The 14,313-nt window shown below is 42.5% G+C and overlaps 1 protein-coding gene across 1 annotated transcript in view; it reads right to left on the reverse strand.

The window, feature by feature from the left end:
* The window catches only part of CUBN (cubilin), a 311,762-nt gene that overhangs the window by 23,096 nt on the left and 274,353 nt on the right, over window positions 1–14,313 (reverse strand). Inside the window, 1 exon segment of the mRNA XM_021064811.1 lies at window positions 5,272–5,480. Coding sequence (XP_020920470.1) covers window positions 5,272–5,480 — 209 coding nt within the window.

The raw sequence follows: 14,313 nt of genomic DNA on the forward strand, positions 1-14,313 counted from the left end.
GAGCCGCCACTCAGACCCTCTTTTCTCTCCTGTGCTGTTCACGTTTATTGGTTTTGTCATGTGGTACAATAATTTAGATGCTCACACATCAGTCTCAACCACTTACAGCTTCCTGGGGACCCTATCTTTGCTTCTCCACACCTCTAGTACCAGGCACGTCATCATGTCACGTGACTCTTCATGGGCTGGATGTGAGGTCAATTTCAACAGCAGCCACTCGGTGAAATACACAATTCCCTGTTTACGCAGTTACCTTAATAACTTGGCAAGTCAACCCTTTCAAAAGCAATCATGATATAATTACGAATGAATAATGGAATTGGCATGCTTTCACTTGTATTATCTACCTACAGAATTAAATTAACTTCTCTAAAAGGCCATTTGATAATTATCTCTAAGAAACAGTCTAAAAAGAGTCGAATGTCCCATTTATCACAGAGAATCTCTTTAATAAAGGTACCTCCAGGCCTCACATTCCATGCACTGTTCTGGGATCTGCCAGGTTAGTATAAGCTGGCGAAGGTGCCAACTGAGGGAAACTGCTTTCCCCCAAAGGAAAACAAACGTAGGTCTGAACAGAATGTCTTTCAAAAAAAAAAAAGAAAAAAAGAACATTTTAATACCGAAGCTAGAGAATAACTCCTTGTTTTCAATATTGCTACTTCTGTCCTAAAGGACTTGAGGGTATTTAGAAAAGTACTGGTTCTTTTCATGACACGATTAAGTCACACACAGAGAAATGGATCTTGAGAATAAATCCAATCAGCTCTCCTGGCAGCACCACATTCTAAATATCCCATGTGGGAGTTCCTGCTGTGGCTCAGCAGTAACGAACCTGACTAGCATCCATGAGGACGAGGGTTAAACCCCTGGCCTTGCTCTGTGGGCAAAGGATCCAGCATTGCCGTGGGCTGTGGTGTAGGTCGCAGATGCGGCTTGGATCTGGTGTTGCTGTGGCTGTGGTGTAGGTTGGCAGCAACAGCTCCGATTTGACCCCTAGCCTGGGAATCTCCATATGCTGTGGGTGTGGCCCTAAAAAGACAAAAATAAATAAATAAATAAATAAAAGAAATAAATATCCCATGTGAATTTACATCTACAATAATGTAGACGTAAATCAATTATTCGTAATATTTTAAGAAAAGGAAATTCCACACGTGCCCATTTGGACTTACCCAAAGTGGGGAAGAAAGAACTAAATTGATTTACAAATTACCTGTATAGGCACAGTACTGAACACCCAAGCATACGTTACCTTTATCTTCAAAACAGCCTTGCAATGTAGGTAAGACTTCTATTTTTATTGTTTGTTTTTCAACAGAGGGGGTGACGAGGAATCGGGGAGATAGGGAAATTTGTCAGGTGCACAATTGGGTTTGAGTCCGTATTACCTGTCCCAAAAGCATGTCACCTTTTGTAAAATCCAGGAAGCGCTCAAAGAGTCCTGAACATCAGCTTAGGCTGCTCTGGCCATTTTGGTCTTTTTTCAGGAAAGAATTCAGTCTGAACCGACAATTCTTGTTATCTGTCATCTTTCATGAAGGCCCTCTGATCTGGCTTCTGTGCCACTATTTTACTTAAATGTGGTCATCCAATCTTAACCTTTCTCGGCCTCTAATTTACAATTTAATAGTATTGACCACCCATGCTTGGTAAAAGACTTTTTCCCTTGACTTCAGTGATAACTGCATTATTCCTGGTTTGTACATTTTTTTCCATGACTCATCTATTTCCCATCCTGCCTCTGCTGTCCTCTCCAGCTGCCTTGCTCTGTACCTTTCCTGCAGTTGAGCAGGGGTCTGGCTTTCTAACACCATGCTGTCTCTCTCTCAAAGAAAGCACCTTTCTTTTTTTTTTAGGGACACACCTGTGGCACATGAAAGTTGCCAGGCTAAGGGTCCAATTGGAGCTGCAGCCGCAGGCCTAGGCCACAGCCACGGCAGTGGCAAATCCAGGCTCGACTGCAACCTATGCCAGCTTGTGGCAACGCTGGATCCTTAACCCACTGAAAGAGGCCAGCATCGAACCCACTTCATGGATACTAGTTGGGTTGGTAACCCTCTGAGCCATAATGAAAACTCCTGAAAACATCTTTCAAACAAGTTCGTTTTGCAGAACAGAAACAGACTCATAGACTTTGAAAACAAACCCATGGTTATCAGAGGGGACAGGTGGGAGGAGGGCTAGACAGGTGTGGGTTCGGGATTGGCATGTGCACAGTGAGGTCTCTGGCATGTCTGGCCGATGGGGACCTGCTGCAGAGCACAGGGAGCTCCACCCAGTATTCTGTGATCAGCTACATGAGCAAGGAGTCTGAAAAAGAAGGGCTGTTTGTACAGGAGTAACTGAATCACTTTGCTGTGCAGCAGAAATGATCACAATGTTGCAAATCAGCTCTACTTCAAGAAAGCTTTTTTAAAAAAAAGGAAGGAAGGAAGGAAGCATTTTTTCCTCCGGATTTGAGAGATGCGCTGAGGCTGCCTCTCCATCCATGCTGCTGTCTCCTAGCCCGAGCTCCGTTCCATTCTCTGCCCCGGGCGGCTTCCCGTCTGCCCTGCTCTCACCCAGCCTGAGCCCACACCTTCCAAAACCACAGCCTCCTCCTACCAGGATGGACATTCTTGTGGTTTTCCCGGCTTGGCGCTTTTCACAGTGAAAATGCAAGACAGCCTATAATTAAGTGCTCAAAAGTGCGCTTTGTCTAGGACCTTTTCTTTCCCCCCTTTTAAAACCAATTTCTTTACAATTTAAGAACATTTTTGAATTTAAAAGTTTCTCTCACACCAAGCTTGTCACCTCCATCGTGCGTCTGCACCCTCCTTACCCAACAGTAACTTCTCCCTGGGGTCCTAAAATCAGACTCTCCCCGCACAATCCACCCAAACGCTGACTCCAGAGTTGCCTTTTTTTTTTTTTTTTTTTTCTTTTTATGGCCGTGCCTGTGGCATATGGAAGTTCCCAGGCTAGGGGTGAATCAGAGCTGCAGCTGCAGGCCTACGCCACAGCCACAGCAACACTGGATCCAAGCCACATTTACAACCTACACCACAGCAATGTGGCAATGCCATATCCTTAACCCAGTGAGGGAGGGCAGGGATTGAACCTGCATCCTCAAAGAGACAACATCAGGTCCTTAACCCACTGAGCCACAAAGGGAACTCCAAGAGTTGTCTTTCTTAAATACTGCTCTTATCACTCATTGGAAAACCTGTGATCACTTCTGAATTCCAACTGTGTGAAATCTAAATTCATTAGTTTGACTTCCCTTCTTTCTTTTCTTTCTTTCTTTCTTTCTTTCTTTCTTTCTTTCTTTCTTTCTTTCTTTCTTTCTTTCCTTCCTTCCTTCCTTCCTTCCTTCCTTCCTTCCTTCCTTCCTTCTTTCTTTTTCTTTTTTTCTTTTTGTTTTTTTTAGGGCTGCACCCTCAGCATATGGAAGTGCCAAGGCTAGGGGTCAAATTGGAACTTTTGCTGGCCTACACCACAGCCACAGAAATGCAGGATCCGAGCCATGTCTGTGACATACACCTCAGCTCATGGAAACCCTGGATCCCTGACCCACTGAGCAAGGCCAGGGACTGAACCTGCATCCTCATGGATGCTATTCAGGTTCATTATCACCGAGCCACTCTAAGAACGCCAGTTTTACCTTCAAGATCCTTTGTACTCTGGGTATTTCTCTACTGAGGCAATTTTATTTCTCGCTCTGCTTTAACAGTACTCTGCTGGGATAAAGCCAGTCTCTTCACTCTTTCAAGAACAGGCTCGTTCCAACTTCAGTGCCTTTCTCGCATGCTCACCTCGCCAGGAACAGCCTCCCTCCAGACGTGAATAAGCGCTCCTTCACTCTACCTGGTCTTTCTTGTTCACACTAGATCATCATGAAGCATCCTCCCTTTTACTTTCTTCTTCATTTTTTAAGGTTGCCTTGAGGTGGAGTTGGTGTCCAAGGTTCTGATCATGTCTGCTGTGCAACACAGGGAGGCGGTTCTCCACGGACACACATCTGTTCTCTTTCGGATTCTTTTCCCACAGAGATGATCTTGGGATATTGGGCAGAGCTCCCTGTGCTCTACAGCAGGTCCCCGCTGGCCAGTCATTCCATAGACCACAGTGTGCAGATGCCAGTCCAATGCCCCCAGCCCATCCCCCCACTCCCGGCCCCCTTTGGTAACCATAAGTTTATATTCAGACTCTGAGTCTGTTTCAGTTCTGCACATAAGCTCATTTGTGTCTGTTTTTTAGATTCTACAGGGATATCATATGATGGCTGTCTTTCACTGAGTAGCTTCACTTAGTATGAGAATCTCTAGGTCTGGCACATGGCTTCGAGCGTATATTCAGTGCATGAGTTAGCACTTGAGTATCGGCTGTCTAGAACTGCCTCATACTGATTTGCATGCGTGATCTCTTAATTCTGCAATCAAATTTGAGCTACTTCTGAGCAGAAATACTGCCTCATGTGTTGTTGTCCCTCTCAAGTGTGTAGTGGTATATATTGATTGATGTTACTTAGCACTTTTAAACTGAATCCATATAGCCTGATAATACGGGATTAATACTGGAGAGTCATGGGAGTTCCCATTGTGGCACAGCGGAAACAAACCTGACTCGTATCCATGAGGACATGGGTTTGATCCTTGGCCTCGCTCAGTGGGTTAAGGATCTGGTATTGCTGTGAGCTGTGGTGTAGGCTGGCAGTTGTAGCTCTTATTTGACTCTTTCCTAGCCTGGGAATTTCCATATGCCGAAGGTGCAGTCCTAAAAAGTAAAAAAAAAAAAAAAAAAAAAAAAAAAAAAATTGAATAGAAAAGTTTCTTGATTTACTTCTGATGGGACTTCAGAACAAAGATATGTTTCATATCTAAAACTAATCTCAGAAGTAAATATACTACCTTTAAAAATAAAGTAAGGGATGACGATTTGCATAGAGACACCGTCATTTAGTTTAGACTTGGCCAAAGATCCTTAGAGTGTCTCTTTCTGCACAACCCATCCTCCCATAGCTTGTGTCTTGACAAGGCTCGCAGGAACTGTGACTCTCACAGCTCATGTTAGAAGCTGCGCCCAATTTTTGAGTCATTCCTATTAAAGATACCTTTGATATGAAGGGAAAGCATCTGCAGGATTATACATGACACACGTCACTGAAGAACAAGCCATTTTAAAAAGAAGTAGTTCTCACAATTTTCAGGGCTTCCTGCGTGGCATAAACTGCAAGACCCCATGAGAAAGCCTGGATGAGAAGACTGTTCAGAAACGCCGTAGCCTTACCTTGACATAATCGTAAATGCATCTCTGCAAACTCGTTGCTGCCTCCAGAGCAAAGGTGCTGAAGGTGAGTTTGATTAGTTTGTTTACAGGGGCGGTGATGAACCAGATGCAGTTCAAATTCTTGTCGTATCTCCCATTTGAATCAGAATCAGGAGAGCCAAACGTGTGAGTTGAACCTGTCAGATAACCACCGCATCCTTGCTGCGGCCCTGCGTTAAAACAGAGACACATCAGCAGGCAGAACAAAAAGGATGGATCTTGCATTTCCTGTGGAGGGTTTAGGAATCGCAGAGTTTCATGTGCTGTCCCGCCTTGATGGACCTTACCGGACGCCTCGCTGGGCCTCCCGAGCTTGGGCAGGTGTGGCTGCCCCTTGCCTTAGCTTCCCGATGATTGATCTCCTCTTTTTCATCACTAACCCATCCGTCTCTACCTACTCACGCACATCTGGGGGCCTAGAAAAGTGCGTCAACAGAGAGGGTTCGCTGTGCATTTTTAGGACACCTGATGTGATTGACTGAAGCTTTTTGCTATCCTTGAAACATCCCATTTTATACAAAATAAAATATTTTGCATAATAAAACCGATGGAAACTGGGCACAGATTCTATTTTTATGTTCTGCTTTTATGAACACTATCAGATGGAAGACTGAATTTAAGAAGAATTTACCCAACATACCAAGAAAACTGGCTCTCAACAAATTTTTTATGTAAATAATCAGAAAGAAAGAGGCCGAGAGGCATTTAACACTATAATCCACTTTTAACTGAACCACACGCTATACTTGATTTTTTCTCTTTTCCAAAAAAAGAGTGGAAGCTAAAGGGGAACTCTATTGAAGAAAAAAGATTGACTATGAAATGAAAACTTAGAAATTTAGAAGAAAAATACAAAAGAGAGATAAAGAATATTCTTAATGTTCTATGATAGAAAAAAATATGGAACAAACTCCTCAGAACCCAGGATTTAGTTTTTTTTTTCCCACTAAGCTAATGCCTTGGAAATGATGTGAAAGGAAGAAAAACTCTACTGACAATTTCAAAAGAAACACACGAGGATGCATGAAGCTCAGAACTGTCCTGGTAAGAAAAGAGATGAAATTAGTGCCCAAAGGAGTATTTGTAAAGCTTGCATCCTGCGCAAATGTGGACCATCACATGTTCCACAGTTACTGGGAGTTCCCGTTGTGGCGAAGCGGAAATGAGTCCAACCAGTATGCATGAGGATGTGGGGTCAATCCCTGACCTTGCCTGTTAAGGATCTGGCGTTAAACTGTGAGCTGTGGTGCGCTGCTGGGATCCCGAGTTGCTGTTGCGGTGGCTGTGGCTGGCAGCTGTAGCTCTGATTTGACCCCTAGCCTGGGAACTTCCATATGCCCCAGGTGCAGCCCTAAAAAGCCAAAAAACAACCAACCAAAAAAAAAAAAAAAAAAAAAAACCACCACAACAAAAAAAACCCAGGTTTCACGGTTACAGTTAAATTTCACTAACACTGGCCTTCCATTTACTTGGTCTCACTCCATTCATTTTCTGTTAACAGTGAGAGGGCTGCTTTCAACACTAGGGGGCGCTATGAGCCAAGACTTGGCTCTTGGCAACAAAGGCAAACAATGGCTGCAAAGCTCAGAGGCAAAGGGTATCAAATGTGCAGAGCGTTTTTTCAGTACAGAGGCCTTATTTGGTTGGTCAGGCTATTCTGTTAGAGCTTTTGAGTCAAGTAAAACTACAGATTATTGGCACAGTCGGATGTTTCCTGGAGTTGAAATGCTTCCAAAGGCCCAGCCCCTGATATATCCATTGATGGCATCTAGGACATTATTCTGAAACCAAAGCAACACTAATCACTCTGCTCCTATGAAACAGGCCTGCAAAGTAAAGAAAGAATTGAAATTCACACAGTTTTACTCCGGTGTGGACTGATTGTTATTTAAGGAAACCACTTCAGCATATTGACCTGTGAGGCAGGGAAGAACCATTACTCACTGAGGCTACTAATGATTGAGAAATTTATTTATCTATTTCGTATTGTTTTACTAGTCAAGGAAATATAGTTAGTATTGAGATGGGAAGAGATGAAAGATAGTCCAACAGCAGTGATTAATCATAGATAAATAATGGTGATGCGATTTAGAACAGGACAGGTGCCAGAAAAGAGTCAGGAAAAGTCTTGTGAGCTTTGCAAGAAGAAGGACATTACTTTGGGTTGTAAGGATCTAGAATGTTCAAGAAGGAGGTGATATTTGATCTGTGTCTTTAGAAATAGGATTGGAATTGGCAATTCCAGGCTGAAAGACCTTGTAACTCAAGGTTAAGCGGAGAAGAATTTATAGAATTTTTAGACCTTTAGACCTCATCCTATGGATAATGGGTCCCCTTGAACAGTTTTTGATCAGAGGAGTGGTGGGGTCTGAATGATCGCACCTTCTCCTCATGTCTGACCCAGAAATGGATCTGATGGCAGCATTTATGCATAAAGGAGGGACTGGCGGAGGCGAGGCCCAAGGACATGGCCACGGTCTGGGCTGGAGGCAGCAAAGGGCAGTGCAGCATTGGAGGTCTGTATTCAGGAAAACCATGCTGCTGGGCTTTATTTCTATGACTGTATCAGCTCCCAAAACAAAATGCTATTTAAAAAAATTCAAGCTATATATTTTATCGCCCTTTGTTTATTAATTGTTGCTACTAAGTTTATAAGGGCAGAATGACAAATGCATTGGGCACAGCGAGTGCCATTGCACAGACTTATTCTATAAGGCTGGTACTGCTGCTACTGAGGTCCTAAGACAGAGACACCCTGGCTTCTGGGAATTCCGGATCAAGAACCTGCAGATGCTGGTGGGCACTGGCATAGACTGAGTGGTGCCTGCATGATTCCTAACCCTGCAGTCTCTCTCAGCAGTGCCGGAGCATGGACTGAGTGCATTCTTCCATTCACTTGATGTTAGGTTCCACCCTACGACTCGCTCTACGCAATGGAATGGCTGTGGTCATGAGGTGGGAAGAGGCCTTAAATGTGCTTGTGTTTTGGGCTTGGACTTTCATGCTCCCTCGATCCACCAAGAGCTCACGCCCTGGGTACCTGCGTGGAGAGCTGACCTGACCGCAGTCTGTACGGTGGAGCCAGGCACAGTCAGCCTGCCTCCTGGAACAGGCAGGCAAACCAGCCTGCTGACCCGTAAGTGATAAAATAATGCTTCAGTGGTATGAGCCACTGAATTTTGGATGGTTCGTTATGCAGCATCAGTGTGGCAATAGCGGACAAGTACAAAAATAGCTACTCTGAGTTATCAAACTGTAATAGAGCACATTGCTTAATTCATAAAATCTACACACAGAATAAAGAAAATGGAGAACTAAACTTATCATCAGATAATCCTGGCCAAAATAGTCAAGTAATTGAAGTAAATACAATATTATATGAGGGAATTATACAATTCATATTCTTTATGAATAATATTATGTGAGTAAATATAATATTATATGAATAAACAGTGAAGTAATTGAAGTAAATATAACATTGAGTGAATCATACAATTCATATTTTATATGAATATTATATGAGTAAATATAATATTGTATGAATAAATATCAAGTAATTGAAATAAATGTGGCATTGTGGAGTAAATTGTACAATTAATATTCTGTGAATATTTTATGAGTAAATATAGCATTGTATGAAGAAATAGGCAAGTACTGAAGTAATAGAACATTACGGCGGGAATTAGACAATTCATGTTCTATGTCAGTATCATATGAGTAAATACAATGTTGTGTGAATAAATAGTCAAGTAACTGAAGCAAATATAACATTATGAGTGGATAATACAATTCACATTCTATATGGATATTATATGATAAACATCTTTCGGTGTCTGTGTGGCACGGAAAATGGTTATAATTGCTCTGATTCACCCACTTGGAAATGGAAACATGGCACAACTGCTCTGTGCTCCTGCTCCTCCCACAGCGTGTGTCTTTGGGGGAATATAAAGATGAATATTCATCAAAGAAGAGTTCTTTGCCAACAAATGCTCTTGCCACATCACAATTTCTATATTTCAACAATGGCAGGATATACGGGAAGAACAAGGGAGGACTCAGACGATGAAATGGTTTCCTATACTTGTTTACTATATGGTATTTTAAAATTCCTGTTTTTGAGCGAGTGTATGACCTTAGCATTGACGTGTTCTTTAGCACCACCAGTCTATCATCTTCCTCGTTATCCCACATTGTTCTACCATCCAGTGAACTCCCATCCATCAGCCGGCTGTGTCAGAAGCGCTCCGTATCCACCAGCCTGCTGTGTCAGAAGCGCTCTGTGCAACACTCCCCGTGCCAGACAGAGAGCAAATATCACTCTAACCCTCACACCGAATCAGAAACACTTCCTACGAAAGAGGGATGGCTTTAGAGAAAGCAAATGGTTGGTGAAAGACATATTGGAAATATATACCCGTAGCATATATTTGGGTCCAGATCGACCTAATTAAAAATCAGTAATTGAATCCTAAAGGATTTCTCTCCAATGATTAACCTTCCAAGTGAAGTTCAAGCTGGAATGAATCTGACCATAAGAATTAGCTGTATTATCTAAGAGAAAACATCTTGAAGGCTTCAGTGCAGTCAGATACATTTCCAAATAATTATCTTGGGAACTGACATTTCCGCTGCTGACATTACAGGGGGCTGACATTTTATGCAGGTCTTCTGGATAGGATCTCTAACCATCTCTGGACAACCACTACTTGGACAGATGGTGGGTGGCTAGCTGTACTTTCAGATAAGGATCCGCCTGACTTCAAGCATTTTCCTGTTCTCCAGGGAACCCATTAAGGCTTCAGGCTGTAGTTGAAGGAAGCTCGATGAAGCACAGGAAACAGAACACACACGCATTGAAAGCTGGTGCCTTAGGGACACGGAAGCTCCATAAGGCTTTAGTTGCCTGCATCTTGCTGTAAAGTTCAAAGCTGCAGTTTGCAACTGCCCTAAAGAAGTGAATTCCTTTAAAAAGTTCAACTAAATTTCACATGAACATATTCTTTTTTTTTGCTAAAAAAGTAAATTGCCTTTATTATTCTACAAAAACTTAAACATTCACCACTTTTAAAGTATTTATGTTGCGCAAGAGAAAAGAAACTTAATGGCGCTTGTAATCTGAGTGATGTTTTGTTTGTTTTTAATAATTTCACTCAATGTGACTCATTTTGGATATCCTAATTTGAGACTCAGCTTAATTTAACTCAGAATATGTAGTTATTCTGGTCATATTTGGGAAGCATAAAACTAAAATACTAAACGAAAGGTAATTTACTGAAAGAAAAGTAGTATCAGCAGCTAATCAGTAGTGACAGTCACAAATTAAAGAGCAATGTGACATATAAACAACTTAGGATAAAGAGAATTCTCAGTAACTTTTAATTTATTTTGCATTATTTTGGTATTACTGAAAGCACTTTATGTATGCATCAGTAGTCCCAGGGCATTTCATGAAAATGGGCTGCAATGGGGCATATGGAGGTTCCCAGGCTAGGGGTCCCATTGGAGCTGAAGCCCCGGCCAACACTATAGCCACAGCAATGCCAGATCTGAGCTGAGTCTGTGACCTACACCACAGCTCACAGCAATGCCAGATCCTTAACCCACTGATCAAGGCCAGGGATCGAACCCACTTCCTCATGGATGCTAGTCGTGTTCCTTAACCACTGAGCCATGTTAGGAAGTCCTTGAAATTTTACAAAGGACTTGTTAGGTAGGATAGGATAGGGCCTTGGACCCAAGTGATTCAGAACAGGCCATTTATCATTACCAAAAGCAGGAGGCTTGTGATCAAGCAGTGAGGACACATGCAGGTACCAGAGACAGGCTCTTCGGAGCACTTTCCTATACCAATGACACATGCTCGTCAGAGCACTGCCCTATGACCTATTCCCCATGCAGAGAAGGCATCCCGCCCAAAACCAATTGGAGGGTCAAAACCTGTGTGCCCCCATACAGAGATCAAACAACACTCAGCCTTTATGCATAGCACAGGGGGGCTGGGACAGGGAAATTGGTGGGCTTGGGGTGGGAGAACTGGGGTCTCCAAACACATCCACTGTATAATGGAAAGACCCAGTTGCAGTCAGAGGCAGTCTCTACCTCAGGCTAGCCCGCTTTCTCTAAGGATGTGAATCAAATTTGCTGCACACTGCTACGAACTTGACTCTTGATTGCGATCAAGACTGTGATCTCTGAGGCAACCAGTGGGAGTATTTTTCAACTGGGGAGATGGACCAGAATGGATCCCTATGAGCGCCCCATAGAGCTATAACCTCTGACCTGAGGCGCTGTCAGTTTGGGGGAATATCCTTTGAGCCAGAACCACTCCCGTCCTGAAATGAACGCTCCTGCCTGGAGAGACTGCCTGCCTCCATCTCTGTGCAGTGAGACCAGTGGCTCTGTCCTGGTGCTGCTGTAGCACTTCCCAGCGGGAACAACCACTGGCCAGACCACTTGCACCTCCAAATCTTTGTGGTGTGTGGGCAACAATCAAGAGAAATAATGCAGAGGAACCTAATGGGCTTATTAAGCAAAATGATGTAATCATGCCAAGTGATGCGGGAAGAGGATTTGAAGATCGAATGTACATTCATGACATAAACGAAAACAGCATCTAAAAAACCCTATAGCTAATGTGACACTTAATGGTGAAAAAGTAAATGCTTTCCTCCTAAGATCAGCAACAAAACAAGGATACTTTCCCTCACCATTCTCATTGAACAAAGTACTGGAAACTCTTGCCACGGTAATAGACAAGGGGGAAAAAATAGACTGGAAAGGAAGGAATAAGATTGCCACTATTTGCAGATGGAGAAAATCCCAAGGAATCTACATAAAAATTCCTAGAACTAATAAGTAAGGGCAGCAAGAACTCCAGATATAAAAACGACACACAAAAATCAATCACATTTCTATATCCTAACAGCAAACATGTGGAAACCAAAGTTAAATATACAACTGCTCTAAAGAAAATGAAATACTCAGGTACACAATTAATGAAACACATACAGGAATAGTGTGCTGAAAGTTACAAAGCAATGAAAGAAATTAAAGAAGATCTAAATAAATGGTGGATTGAAAGATTCTACTTGGTCAAGATGTAACTACCATTTGATCCAGTGATCTCACTCCTGGGCATCTATCCAGAGAAAACCATGACTCCAAAAGACACATGTACTTCCGCGTTCATTGCAGCACTATTTGCAACAGCCAAGACATGGAAACAATGTAAATGTCCATCGACAGAGGAGTAGGGGATCAAGAAGATGTGGTACATATACACAATGGAATATTACCTAGCCGTTAAAAGTAATGAAATAATGGCATTTTTAGCAACATGGATGGACTTAGAAATTATCATGCCCTGGAGTTCCCGTTGTGGCTCAGTGGCGAACGAATCCGACTAGGAACCATGAGGTTGTGGGTTTGATTCCTGGCCTTGTTCAGTGGGTTAAGGATCTGGCGTTGCTGTGAGCTGCGGTGTAGGTCGCAGATGTGGCTTGGATCCTGTATTGTTGTGGCTCAGGCGTAGGCCGGCGGCTACAGCTCCAATTAGACCCCTAGTCTGGGACCCTCCATATGCCGCAGGAAGCAGCCCTAGAAAAGGCAAAAAAAACAACAACAACAAAAAAAGAAATTATCATGCTAAGTGAAGTCAGTCAGACAATGAGACACCAACTTCAAATGCTATCATTTACATGTGGAATCTGAAAAAAGGACACAATGAACTTCTTTGCAGAACAGATATTAATGCACAGACTTTGAAAAACTTATGGTTTCCAAAGGAGACAGGTTGCGGGACGGGGGGGATGTGCTGGGGGGTTTGGGATGGAAATGCTGTAAAATTGGGTTGTGAAGATCATTGTACAACTATAAATGTAATAAATTCATTGAGTAATATACACATAAAAAAGATGTTTGTGGAAGGAAAAAAAAAACCATGGTCAAGATGTCAGTTATTCCTAAACTGATACATAGTTTTCATCTTAATTCCTAGCAAAACCTTAGCAAGATTTTTCTGTTGACATATGAAAAGCTCATTTTAAAATTTGCATAGAAAGGCACAAGCTCTTGAATAGCCAAAACAAACTTGACAAAGAAGAATACATGGGGAAGGATCGGTCCATCTATTACTATGCAGCCACCATTATTCAGATAGTAGGCTTATGGTGGAGGGTTAGACAAAAAGGTCAATGGAAAAGAACAGAGAACCCAGAAGTAGGTTCACACAAATATGTGCAAGTGATTACTCACAAAGATGCAAAAGCAAGTCAGTGGAGGAAGAAGACTTCCTTTTCAGCAAATGGTGACAGAGAAATTGGACAGCCAGAGGATAAAAAATTAACTGCAACCTAAACCTCAGACCTTAAGCAAAAAGTAATTCAAAATGGATCATAAACATAAGTGAAAAATATAAAACCATAAAGGTTTTAGAAGAAATCAAAGTAGAAAATCTTTGAGACCCCAAGACAGGTAGAGTTCTTAGCTTTGTTATCAAAGAACTATACATAACAGGAGAAATTGATATGCTGGACTTTATCAAAATGAACACCTTTTGTTCCAAGAGAGGCCCCGTTAAGGGGATGAAAAAGCAAGCTAGGGACGGGAGAAAATATTTGCAAATCACATACCTGAGAAAGGACTACTATTGGGGATATAAGAAGAACTCTCAGGAGTTCCTGTCGTGGCTCAGTGGTTAGCGAATCCGACTAGGAACCATGAGGTTGTGGGTTCGATCCCTGCCCTTGCTCAGTGGGTTAAGGATCTGGGGTTGCTGTGAGCTGTGGTGTAGGTTGCAGACGCAGCTCAGAACCTGCGTTGCTGTAGCTCTGGCGTAGGCCGGTGGCTGCAGCTCTGATTAGATCCCTAGCTGGGAACCTCCATATGCCGTGGGAGTGGCTCAAGAAAAGGTAAAAAGACAAAAAAAAAAAAAAAAAAAAAAAAAAAAGTAGAAGAACTCTCAAAACCCAATAGTGGAAAAACAAATCATCCAATTAGAAA

The sequence above is a fragment of the Sus scrofa genome, chromosome 10 (assembly GCF_000003025.6).
Source record: "Sus scrofa isolate TJ Tabasco breed Duroc chromosome 10, Sscrofa11.1, whole genome shotgun sequence".
In the NCBI taxonomy this organism is placed as follows: Eukaryota; Metazoa; Chordata; class Mammalia; order Artiodactyla; family Suidae; genus Sus; species Sus scrofa.